Genomic DNA, 13,062 nt, shown 5'->3' with positions numbered 1-13,062 from the left:
CAAATAGAGGCCTTAATAGTTTGGCCTGTGATTAAACAGAAAATATACGTAAGTATTTACAAAAAGTGAAAATAAAAATAACAGCAGAAATTAAGGAGATAAATTAAAACAATTAGAATTCCGGAGGAAGCTGAATAGAAAGGAGATAACTGAATAGATGGGATTTAAAGATAGATAGGGTAGGAGCATGGCGGGCAGATGATGGCAAGGAGTTCCAGAGAGAGGTAGCACGTATTAGGAAGGATTTGTCAAAGGATGAGGTACGGTGTGAGGGAATATAGTAGGGATCAGATGAGCGAGATCTAGTATAACGGGAATGGAACGAGGATTTAAACTTAAGTATTTGTAAAATATAGGATGGCCTGTATTTTGTAGTACCAAAGTGGGCTGAATCGAAGATAGATAATGGATTGATATGATTGGAAGACATTATTGTTCCTATAAAAGTACCTATATTACTACTATTGGACTACGACTATTATTATTAAGGAAGGAAGGAATGAGTTAAATAGTTAAAGGACTATTTTCTATACGTAGAACCTGGGTACGAATCCAGAAGCCTGTTCTTAGGTTTTCTCTTTCTAGAAGCGCCTTAAAGCTGATGGAGAATGTTTTCTGTAATGGAAATCTCTGTCCGCACGTTGAGATTGTACTGAAAGAGACTCTGGGTGCCTAAAACCAGATGCTGACACCCATTAAATTAAAAATAATAATAAAGAAATGATTAACTCAGTAGTTAGCATTGAATTCCCACGCGGAGTTCCCGGGTTCGAATCCAGCTGACAACCTTTACATTTTTTTTTTCGTAGGAGCGTTTTGCAGCTTACATAGGTGCAGGATAGTGATGTATCTAATTAAAAGTACTGTTCGGAAGGCATTAGTGGGTCAAGAAGGTGCCGGGCAGCCACGCCTTAAGAATATAAGAAATAAATAATAAAACAATAAAAGACAAGAGAAAAAAAATCTAAGAGGTTTTCTGGATGAAAGGCGCCATTGGCTAATGGCAAGAAAATTAAAGACAAGATAACGAATTGAGAGTTACGAGCTAGAAGGAGGCGGAAGAAATCAAAATGTTATTGGGAAAACGAAATGAAAACGTGTATGAGTCACAGGAAAGTAGATTGTTGGTTGTAGGAGCATACAGGAGCACAGAACTGGATAGAAATCAAATTTGTATGCAGCAAACAGCGCACAGCGGCGGACATGGTACTGATATAGGAGAGGAGCATCTAACAATAATACCTTACCGACCTCGCAGCTATCACCTTTCTAAATACGATTTTATATTCCTCGGCTTTACAAACCAATCCTTCATTCATAGAGGTACGTGATCTACAGCTGAATTATAGCCACTCCTGCCTGCCTCTTCTTCATCTAAAAATCTTTCTCTATTCCCACATTTTTTTTTTTTTTTATTTTAATTCTAAAGACAAGTTTATTAGCATTTAAATTAAATTAAGTGTATAATCTCAGTCATTTCAATGGGTTACAAGTTTTCTCAGATACAGGACTAGCTTTACAAAAATAATTTGTGGTGTTTCACACGCTATTATTTCAGCAAAAGGAAGAATAAATTCAAGGTACGTACACATTGAAAAAGTGGCATTACCGTGCAAAATGGAAAAACTTAGAAAAGGACAAATAGCGCTATTTCTCTTTAATGAGTATATAAGAACCTCAATCATTCCCAAAATGCATTCCAGTTATATTCAGACTGCTCCAGCAATCATTCTAGTACGATTCATTCCAGTTTATGATTCATTCGAAATAGAATTGTTAGTCTGTCAGTCAACAGCCACCACTCAAATCGTTCTTTGATCGTCCGCTGTTTGTCTAATCATTTATTCAATTAGTTTCCCTGCTTAGTACTGTAATGTCTACCGTTATTAAGAGTTAGTAAATATGAAACATAAAGATTTTGCTACAGCATTGTCCCTAACCACCAAACAGTTTGATCTTCTAGAGCTATTATCATTGTTATATAAGTCACGAAGTTGATTTATACAGTTTCTCCGGAACATGTAACGTCATACTATGTATTTCGAGAGAAAAAACAATAATTTCCGAAGGTGATACTAATCCATCAATTAGTGGAGCAAGAGAAGAAAGGAAAGGTAAATTTATTATTATTATCATTATTATTGTTATTAATAATAATAATAATAATAATAATAATAATAAGTAATAAGAGGAACTCGATAGATACGTCAGAACTAGTATGACGTCCGCTAGGATGCACCATCCCAACGCATCCACTGTCAGGCTTATCTACCGCGAAAGGAAGGTAAATACTCAGTGTTGAACAGCTCTGCAAAAGAGCAGAGAACTCTCTTAAAGAGTATTTCCAACAACAAGAAGTCCCCCTCTTTGCAAAGATGAAGGCTCTAGATAAAGGCTTCACAGCCTTGAATTTAGCCAGGAAATAACGTTGTGCGGTTAGAAAGGGATATGAAGAATGAATGGGGCCAAAAGCAGCTACATGGCAGGTATTACGCCCTTCTTACTGCAGAAGAAACTGATAGCTTAGCCTCGTGCCAATGGTTCACAAAAGGCCATCTATTCCCTGAGACGGAAGGGTTCGTAATGGCGATGCAGGACCAGGTGTTGGCTACGAAGGCGTACCGAAGATGGGTTCTAGGGGAAAGTCTAGCGCACGATAAATGCAGAATGTGCAACTCCACTTCGGAAAGCATACAGCACTTTGTTGCAGGATGTTCAGTACTTGCACCGAAGGAGTACCTTCTCAGGCACAATAATGTGGCTAAAATTATCCATAAAGCACTTTGCTCAAAGTTTGGGCTGCTGAAGACGGAAGTGCCATATTATAAATATAACCCGCCGACGCTGCTGCAGAATGCGCACACAAAAGTATATTGGGACACTCAAGATAGTAATGGATAGGAGAGTTGCTAACAACAAGCCGGACATACTAGTTATGGATAGGAAGGGTAGAGTGGCACATATCGTCGATATCGCCATACCCAAGGATGATAACATGCAGAAAAGCAGGGGCGAAAAGATCCGGAAGTACCAGGACCTTAGTTTCCAACTAAGAGAAATGTACAACCTGGACAAAACGACGATTGCGCCTATAATACTTTTTACGAGTGGCCTCGTGCCTAGAACAACGGTGACTGCTGTCAATGAGTTGGGCCTATCCACTGATCTGGTTGTAGAGGCGCAGAAGGCAGTCCTCCTAGATACGGCCCGTATCGTCCGAAAGTTCCTGAGTGCTGCCCATTAAGCAGATCAATGCAACCAATCGCCGCGTCCAGCCCGTTATTATTTGGATTTAGTTTTTAACCCCGAGAGATAGATAGAGAGATAGATAGTAATTTAGATAAGGGGTTGTGGCAAAGTCCACCCCCCTAAGTGATTTCCCTAATAAGGAGTCAGAAATGAAATAATAATCATAATAATTACAGTGCAATTGCAAAGATAAATATTCTATATTGTACATATGTGCAATTAGGTAAGGACCATTGGGCTGCAAATTACTAGGTTAACTTATTAATGTACGATAGGTTAGATTTGCAATACACTTGCATAGAGTTGTTTTGGGGGTTGAACAGTGTTTGTGTACAGTTGTTTAGAGTAATGTATGCACAAGCTGGGGCTTGGAGAAGCGTTTTGGCATTTAGATTAATTCTCTTCTACACATTCTGTTACCCAGGTTAAAAAATAGTGCCACCAATTTTCTTGTTTAACTTATTTCATTAACAAAGTAATATCCATTTGTATTCTAAATAAAGTATTTGTTAAACGGAAGTCATAAATAGTTTTTTAAAAAAAGCATTCCATTTATTATAAATTAAAGAAAGATGAGGTGATTTAAAGTAATTTTAATTTAAAAAAAGGAAGATGGTTCCAATGGAAAAACAAGTTATGTCAGATTACTTTCTACCTGGAAAGCAGGAAAATTAAATTCAACTTTCCCTGCCTCATCTTCTCCCATTCAGCTCCACCCGCTCAGCCTGCATTCTGTCGGCGGAAAAACTTTTTTCTTGATTGGAAACCGATACACAGACCAAACAGTAGAACCATCCTCTAGTACCCATTCTACGTACATTTTACCTGCTTCTTCAGCTTTAAACGCTTCAAACTATACTCAATGTTGAAAAGCGGTTATTGTAAAACTTTCACTTAATGTAAAACTGTTTTCTTTCTTTTTTTTCCTAGCCAATTTTCTTTAAGTTAACCAAATCCAAATAAGATCCGACTCGCTTCCATGGACGTCCATTCAATGACGACGATTCAAGCTCAGATGGATTGAAAGGCCAAAATGACCAATGGAATTTGAAAAATCAATTTTCAACCGAGGAAAATAGCAAAAATGACAAGTACACACAGTATCAGGTTTCATTTTTCAGCACCATTTTGTGAAAATCTTGAAAAACAAACTGAAAATTACATCCGCAACACTGAGCAAGCTTTCTATGAGCTTTGGTGCACCCTCAAAGTACCATGACAAATATTTTCTTTCGCTTTTCCACTAGTTTCCTTTTTCACACATACATCCGTGTCTTTTCAACCACCTCACCATTACTCATTCACTATAACCTAGGGATTTGGATGTCTGATTTTGATCAAATATCTTATTGTCACGTCTCCATACTTATCTAACTTTTATTTACATTTTTCTCCTCACTGGATCACGTATCGTGTAAATACTCGTAGTATCTTTAAAATGTTGCCATTATAGTACGCATGCTTATTGTACTCTTAACCAAATTTTCAAAGTGCTTATAATCATGCAATTATCTCGTATATTTATCGTGAAAACTGAAAATCGGCATGTTTACAATACTCCTTTTTGCGATGCGGAATTAGCCAAAAATCGCTGCCTACTCAACCTGACTCACAATGAATAAGGTTTTTCTAATTACACCTTGAGGCGGTATTTAAAGAGAGAACAAGTTAGGAAAAGAAGGAAGCCTGGCCATTAAAACATTAAAATGAATGAAAAAGGAAAATTTACATAAAACAATGAGATGGAAAAGAAGATAACGAGAAGTCATTTAGATGGACACTTTTCTTAAAGGAAACTCAGGGTTGGCGAACCGATAATTTGCATTTTAATGAGAAACTAGATCAATGACCTCAATTTGTATTCCATTTTCCTTTCCGGGTATAACAAATTAAAAATAATTAGAAAAAAAAAATTATCCTTATCCAGGCAGGACTAAAAGAACATTTGTTTTCCCTGGCGGGTGATTTCCTTGCCCCCCAAAGCAAGCATTTTTCAGACCATGAGCTCAAATACAATTTTTAAGATTTCATCGCTTAATGCTCATTCTAGATATACGTAAGTATGTGTGCTCTGTAGTTTATATTAGTTGAGATGAAGATTAGATCGGTGCAATTTGTAACAGTGGTAATAAAAGAGAGCATCACAGGAAGAAAGATGCACTAATCCAATAGCCACGCGGCTACTGCTGCACTGTTATTGTTACATATTGCATTATGATTTTTTTTAGGCAATTAATACCTCTTGAATTTATCACTTTGTATTCACTTTTTCAATCTAGATCAGAATAGATTCAACTAGGGCGACCCCTTTGGATCTATTGTGGCTCCCACGTCTCTAGAGCTCACCCTCCAGACCCGTCCTTTTAATCACACTCTTAATTCTGGAGAGCGAGTCTTGGATAAAGCTCCACAGGCCTTGGTTTTTCCTCCCCGAGAAGTAATATCCTTAGCCAGACAAGCCCCTCACACTGACACAACACGTGCAGTGCCGTTTCCTCCTCCTCTTCCGGCAGAACCTACAGAGGCTATCATCTGCCAGGCCCATGCGATGCATGTGTTTTCTGAGCCTGCAGTGGCCGGTTAATAGGCCTACAATTATACTTATAGCCCCACGGCATTGACGGATTAATTCTGCAGTCAGCTTTGCCTGTGCCTTTTCAATTTGATTGCATAAAGATGCAATTTGTTTTAACCTAATTAAGGTTTTACGGTTGTTTAATAACAAACCAAATAAGATAACTAGGTCTGTTATATTGGCGAAGTTTGAACGTATTTATTTCTCAATGTACGAAGTGCAAGCTGTTCAGTAACTGGTCTCAAAGTAATCGGCCAAAACTTTATATTGACAATAACTAAGGATGACGTAGTTAAAATTAAATTAGTCCCTAACTTTATGGAACCAAATCTATTCTATGATTAACCGCATTAAACAGATTTAGAACACGTTCTACTATGCACTTAAAACTTTCAACAAGATTATTAAAATGCTCTCTTACGTTTCTAACAAGATGATCTAAGTGCATTAAACATTTATTTACGTGGGTTACAATGAATCATAAGATGAGTGGATCCAAAATGGGCTGTCGATGGCCCAAAAGCGAGAAATATTTATAATATATATGGCGCCCGGAGCTTTTTATCAGGTGCACTGACTATCAATGGACATTGAGCAGTAAGAATAACCTAAGAAAACCAAAAATTTAGGGACTGAAACCCAGAATTTAGGGATCTGAAGCCTGGATCACCAGTATGCGCTACCACGGGGCTAATCCCTTCACTTTTTGTTTCCTATTTGGTGTAACTTAATGGCGGCAAGATGGCAGAATTGGCTGCTTTGCTACCCTTAGAATAGTTTAAGGGCAGGGGAGTGCCCTCTGAGGATGGAAATGAGGCAGGAGCCTAACCTGAACAAATTAGATCGGCAGCTATTACACAAATTAGATTGGAGCACACCTTGTGCTCCAAAATATAGTTATAAAGGGTTATGTAGTTATTACTACGCACAAATCATGCATTACCCTTTTAGGTGAAAGCTAGATCAAGAAAATGTTAACATGAACGTAATACTTACACTTTCCAGCAATAAGTGAAAAAAAAAAAAAAATACAAAGCAGAATAAGGAACAGTAGAAGTGACGTCGGCAGGAAAAGTAAATCAGGTAAGCAAAAGTTTTTCCTCACACTTTAGCAACAGGGTCAGATGTATATGCTCTTAGAGGTGATGTTTTATTCCAGGTGGAAACGTTTTAGTTTAGGATTTAAAAAAGATTCTCACTTGGAAGCAGATTATCTAGTAGATCTTCCTAAGATAGACCCAAGCTCCGCCGCAACACTGAGCAAGCTTTCTATGAGCTTTGGTGCACCCTCAAAGTACCATGACAAATATTTTCTTTCGCTTTTCCACTAGTTTCCTTTTTCACACATACATCCGTGTCCTTTCAACCACCTCACCATTACTCATTCACTATAACCGCGTATCTTCCTTTTTTTCTATCGGATAAAAGCGTTTTCACTATATAAATAGTTTGCTATAGTAAGGTTGCAATTTACCAAAACCATCGAGTTTATTTACTTTTTATCTTAAACTTACCTAATTGCAGATAAAGTTGATTAATGGAATCATAAGTATCCCAGAATGGTAGTTCTTCTTCTAAATGCGATTGGGTAGGTCCATTTGGGTCACTGGAAAAAATAATAACGATTAAATTATACTAATTATCAAGTTCCAATTTTTTATTAATGTTATGAAATTATTTTCTCACAACCTGAGGGCCATTTGATCCACAACGAATCAATGTTGTATTTAAATCTGTGGCCAGTAAAAATTATATTCCAGGTAAAATTTTCGTAACTGCTGAGTGTGAAAGAATGTGGCTGATCTGTGTAGTACTATGTACGTAAATATTTGCAACGTCAAAAACCAAAACCTGACAAGTCACTTTGGAAGTTATCAAGGGATAAGTCAGAAAATAAAATTATTTCGTCTAGTGCTTATAATCTAGGTAAATAATGTTTTTTAATATCTTAAACATGTAAACAAACACAACCACTCGTTTTACTCACTCTAAAGGAAGAATTGAAATCGAGTCAAATTTTAAAAATAGTGTTTCCTCAAAAAATAAGTGGTTGTTAAAAAAGTAAAGTAATCGCCTATTTTTTTCAGGCGAGGCTTAACGTATAACTACTGATTAGGTGCCTTGAACGGCGAGCAGAAGTTCATATTTTACTATAAACAATATTTCTTATCAAATAAAAAGTTGCCATACACGGGATTCGAACTGGGGATCTTCCAGTTAGAAAACCCTTAACACCCTGCCTTGAGTTTTCCCCGTGAGTTTGAGACCTAAACTTGAAGACTGTAGCTCGAATCACCGAAAGCCCAAAGTTTTAAATTCGTTTAAGCTGACAGTTCCGGCTGTAATGTAACTTTTTATTTCTTCGGCCTTGAAATTTTATAATAAATTATTTGAGTGGCGTTCCTTAATCAAGACGCCCGTTTTGTGGGTTCAGTCTTACACACAATGGTTCTGCACTTGTGAGTTACTTGAATGGTAAGTGTACGGCATGGTCAAAGGAAGGTAAAGGGAGATCCCACTGTACTCATGAGTTAAAGCTGACAGCCGAGTGTATGGAACCACTCAGTAAATTTCATTGTACGATCTAATGGAAGTGATGACCTCATCATCCTTTCAGTACAGTGGCTACTGTCATTGCGGATGTTGTACAAACAACTGGCAGTGAGTGTACCTCTCACGCTGGGTACTATTCAGCAGACCTTGTATCAACTATTTTAGAGAAAACCCATTCAAATACCCATATCTCTCACAACAACAGAGTGAACATTAAATTTTTTTTATTTTTTTTTTTGGATTTACAAGCTTGAGTCGGAAATAACCCAAATCTCATTGTTCTCCCTAACAGAACGCTAAGCCAAATTGGGCCACTAGGTACTTGAACTGACCATAACACGGAACCCATTAAAAAGCCACCCAGTTTGCTCACTACTTCCACCCTAACACTCTTATCTTGCGTTAATCTCCCCTTCCAGTATATCCCACGAACTGTCTGTATATAAATTTTCAAGATAATACAATCAACTATTGTTCAACCTCGAAAACAAAATGAAAGCAATTCTAGTCCTACGGAAATACAAAAGGTACCATACGGTAAAATGTTCTAATTTTTTCATAAGTTATACGTACTTCTCTCCGAAAGTGTTTTTTCGTTGATTACCAAATTAGGTGTCATGGACGAAAGCTACCAGCACACTTAATTTACTAAATATTTCTCATATTAACAGGTAATCTAATCCAGTACCACATTCCACATTACAACATAGCATTGTCGGGCCTCACCTCTAGCTCAAACCATTCGGCTACCATGGCGCTTCCAAAAAGTATTTATTTCAGTGGAAATTAGAAGTCTTAAACTTCTTGATCACTGAAACAAGATGGTGTGGACAATCAAATGCGTACAAGATTAAGATTAAATATCGGGACGGGACTTGTGCTCCACTGCACCGCAGCCAAAAGAGGCTTAGAAATGCGTTCAAAGTAGAGATTGCAAAGAACAGAGTATGAATGACGTCAGAAATTAATTCTGGGAAAAAACCCATAGAATCTATGATGTAGTTGGGATGGTTGAATCATAAAATAGTCAATTATAGGAAGTAAAATTGGACATAAATTGACAGCGAGGGACGTCGAAGTACGTGGGTAACCGCTAGCTGACAATTGAAGGTAAAAACTTCAAACAATAAAGTGTAAAGTTTCTCTGAAGACTCTTAAATTGATCAATGGGCCTGCTGAGTCTGCTTGATGGATATTAAAGGTTTTGTTTGACTGAGCAAGTGGATAACGCTCGAAAGTATTCTGCTCTAGTAGGTCAAGAGCGTCAAAAAACTGTACGGGGAGCCTACTCTCAAACGACACTAGGTCCTTGCTTACGATCATAGAAACTAGCGAGTTCACAGCCAATCAGTGAAACCACCCCGACTGGTCTGGAAGCAGATTGCTGGGAATGATGCCTATTTTTTCAGGCGAACTTTACGTCCAAGTACCAAATTAGGTGTAGTGGACGAAAGCGACTAGCAAACATACTTTACGAGAAAGTTCCCACATTAACCATCAAATAAAATCCAAGGCCTAGACCTGGAATTGAACCAGTACCACAATACATATCAGCTTCTCAGGTCTCACCTTTAACCGCTCGGCTACCGTGGCGCCTATTTCGACATGGTTGGCAAAAGTAAATCACCAAACAAGAATGATATCCAGATATGTAGGAAAACAGTTCTTACGAGCATTCACTCTGAGTCTTAGGTTAGCTTTGGTTAACAATGCGTAGAACTGTTTAGATCTTAGTTACTGCTGACCATTTGGTGCGTTCCCCTTCCCTTCATTTGATACCTTCTTTAATGGTGAAATTTCGCAACTGTTATTGTCAATAAATGATGGAAAAATAATAATAAAAATAAAAAAAACCTATAATAACTCTTGATTGGTTCCAATTTATTGCTAATTTCTTTAATCTCATCATTGCTAGTATTATAGCCAATTAAATAAATCTCAACGCCCCTAGGGATTTATTAAAGCACATATATTGGTTAAATGTAGAAATTATGCAGAAATAATAATGGTACCGCCCTTTTAAACATTTAAATCGTATTTACTATCTAGAAATAATTCTGAGGATATTGACACGATATAAAATGAAACTGCATGCAATCTATCACTGCCAATAGTTATGAGAAAGTCAATTTAAATAATATCCATTCAGAAATCTGACAACATAATGATCTGTACTGTGTTCGCAAAGGCGAAAAAAATAAAAAATTGTAGCAGTAAGTAATTTACATAAATTATGGGTGGAGTATATAATCAAATCTAGTATTCTTGACAAAATCGAGAATTACTTAGAATCTTTAACTTAGCTGTTACATTCATTTATATAATTTGTTTTTTTTTTTCTTAGCCATAGCCATAAATTTTCAAAATGAGGTTTTGAGACAAGATTCAAGATTCAAAGGTTTCGCAGAGGGCAAGCTTGCCAAATACAAGGAGGATCTTAGATTTAAAGAGTATACTCCGTTTGCCGTCGCAGCTATCTTCAAGGGAAGGTAGCTCTTGAATGAGTCGTGTATTGGTGCCTCAGTGCGCTTGTTTACGTGAATGTAGTGCAAGTAAATTGTGTCTCTATTGTATTGTGTAAGTGCATGGGTGTACTGTGCTAGGAACCCGTGGGATTGCAACACCCAGGAAGCTGCATGCAACAGCGACCCCCTGCGGGTATCACTTATATTTCATTCATATCAAACTTATGTCGAGTAAAATTACTTATAGTGGTTAGTTAAGCGTAGAATTGTCTCTGAACTTTGCAGGTTGATGGAGGTGGTACCATATAATGAACATCATGCAAACCCAAAATTGAATTCAGTTGTTTTCTTGATTTATGGTTGGCCTTTAAATTGTACTTCGCCAATTAAATTGACACGTACTTTTAATGAAACCCCCAACTTCAGAAATCTACTTCTATCAATTGAAATTTGTTAATATAAGAATCCTGTAAGATAAGATTCTAATAGGGCGGCCATTAATGCCTACGCCACTGCGACCCCTTTGGATCTATTGTGGCTCCCCTACTCTAGAGCTCGCCCTTCAGACCCGTCCGTTTAATCAGACTCTTAATTCTGGAGAAGTAACATCCTTAGCCAGACCAGCCCCTCACACTGACACAACACGTGCAGTGCCGTTTCCTCCTCTTCCTGACAGAACCTACAAAGGTTATCATCCGCCAGGCCCATGCGATGCATGTGCTTTCTGAGCCTGCAGTGGCCGGTTAATAGGCCTACAATTATCCTTATAGCTCCACGGCACTGACGGATTAATTCTGTAGTCAGCCTTGGCAAATAGCCCGTGATGTACTGCTTCGCCTGTGGCCTGTGCGTTTTCCATTTCATTGTATAAAGATTTAATTTGTTTTAATCTAATTAAGGTTTTACCTGTAAACGCTCATAAAATCAACCAAAGCAAAGATTCACTTCGGACCCACAGGACCTACTCAGTGAGGTGTAGACACTCTCAATGGTTTATCCTCTGTACGTTGGGCTCTCAAGCTGAGAGGAGAACTGAGAGTCACTTAATAATAAGCCCTATGGCCAACAACAGTCTGGGTGTAGAATGTCCTCTATGAGATCTTGAGGAGAAGGAAGATACTGTCCACTTTGTTGCTACCTGCCTCCTGCCCTGTCGCCTATTCGTTTTGCAGTTTTTGGAGAAAGATATCTCCTCTCTAGAAAGATTTGTAAATTTGATGAATGGTATAGATTGGCCTGAACTAATCCATTACGCAACTGAATCTTGGAAGTTTAGAGGGAAATTCCTCAATGAGCCTGTTTTTTTGATTCTGTAGACATCTGAGAGGATATCCTTTGTGTTTATACAGTTTATCATTGCTGATTAATTACGTAATAAATCTTAGCGAATAAAATAATAAATGTATTCTCTCTCTTTTTCTTCTTTTTCTTGGTCTTTTCTGTATTTAAAATGTTTCTATTTATAGATATCTATTAATTATAACTTGTTTTCCTAATTGTGCTGATAATATCTGTTTCAAACTCCAGAAGACAGTAGAAACCATGCCAATTAAAGTATTTTGTTCTGTTTTAGAAACGAAATCTTGTATCTTGTAGTTTTTGTTCATTTAAATAAACTTTATTACTACTACAATTAAAATTTGCTTTCAGTTCGAGTTCTCACTAGTAATGAGAGAAAGATCTAACAGCCTCTAAAGGAAGAGACAGTTCTGGCGGATTTTTATCGACCGACTTGGGTTAAGTGTACCTTATCCTCCTCCACTGTTATTCCAAATTAACCTGTCACCATAACCCCGCTCATACTGTCCTAAAATACCTAGAGTCTATGGCCTCTCGATCACAGGATAACCTGATATTTATTTATTTATAACCTGATATATATTTACAAAATATGCAACTCGTCAAACATAAGTAGTCAATAAACAATTACGAGTACAATAGATAGTGTTACAATAGATAGATACATGTTACTTCCAAACTGAACTGATAAATTAAAAAAAAAAATATTTGCCAGCTTTAAAGCAAAACAACCCCCTACTTTATCAGCAAACTCTGAACTGAAAATCAGCAATAAAGAGAGATTCATTCATTGACTTGTGACTCAGTAACACTAGTCCAGCATCATAATAACAATACATACATAATGAGTCTTTTCTGAACTTCTCATATTCAATTTTTTTAATTTCATGCGGCAAACTGTCCGTCATTAAGTTTTGGTTT

At 37.3% G+C, this 13,062-nt stretch overlaps 1 protein-coding gene across 4 annotated transcripts in view; it reads right to left on the bottom strand.

Moving 5' to 3' along the window:
• Nlg2 (Neuroligin 2) overlaps positions 1 to 13,062 on the bottom strand; it is a 512,997-nt gene that overhangs the window by 20,541 nt on the left and 479,394 nt on the right. For all 4 annotated transcript variants that reach the window (XM_074131290.1, XM_074131291.1, XM_074131292.1 and 1 more), the window contains one exon: positions 7,339 to 7,430. In XM_074131290.1, coding sequence (XP_073987391.1) covers positions 7,339 to 7,430 — 92 coding nt within the window. The remainder of the gene's footprint in view (positions 1 to 7,338; positions 7,431 to 13,062) is intronic.

Source organism: Rhodnius prolixus, unplaced genomic scaffold (assembly GCF_049639745.1).
Source record: "Rhodnius prolixus isolate KJV_2025 unplaced genomic scaffold, Rpr scaffold_4, whole genome shotgun sequence".
NCBI classification, from domain to species: domain Eukaryota; kingdom Metazoa; phylum Arthropoda; class Insecta; order Hemiptera; family Reduviidae; genus Rhodnius; species Rhodnius prolixus.
Note: the sequence above shows the minus strand (reverse complement) of the source record. Positions and strands in the feature narration are given on the sequence as shown.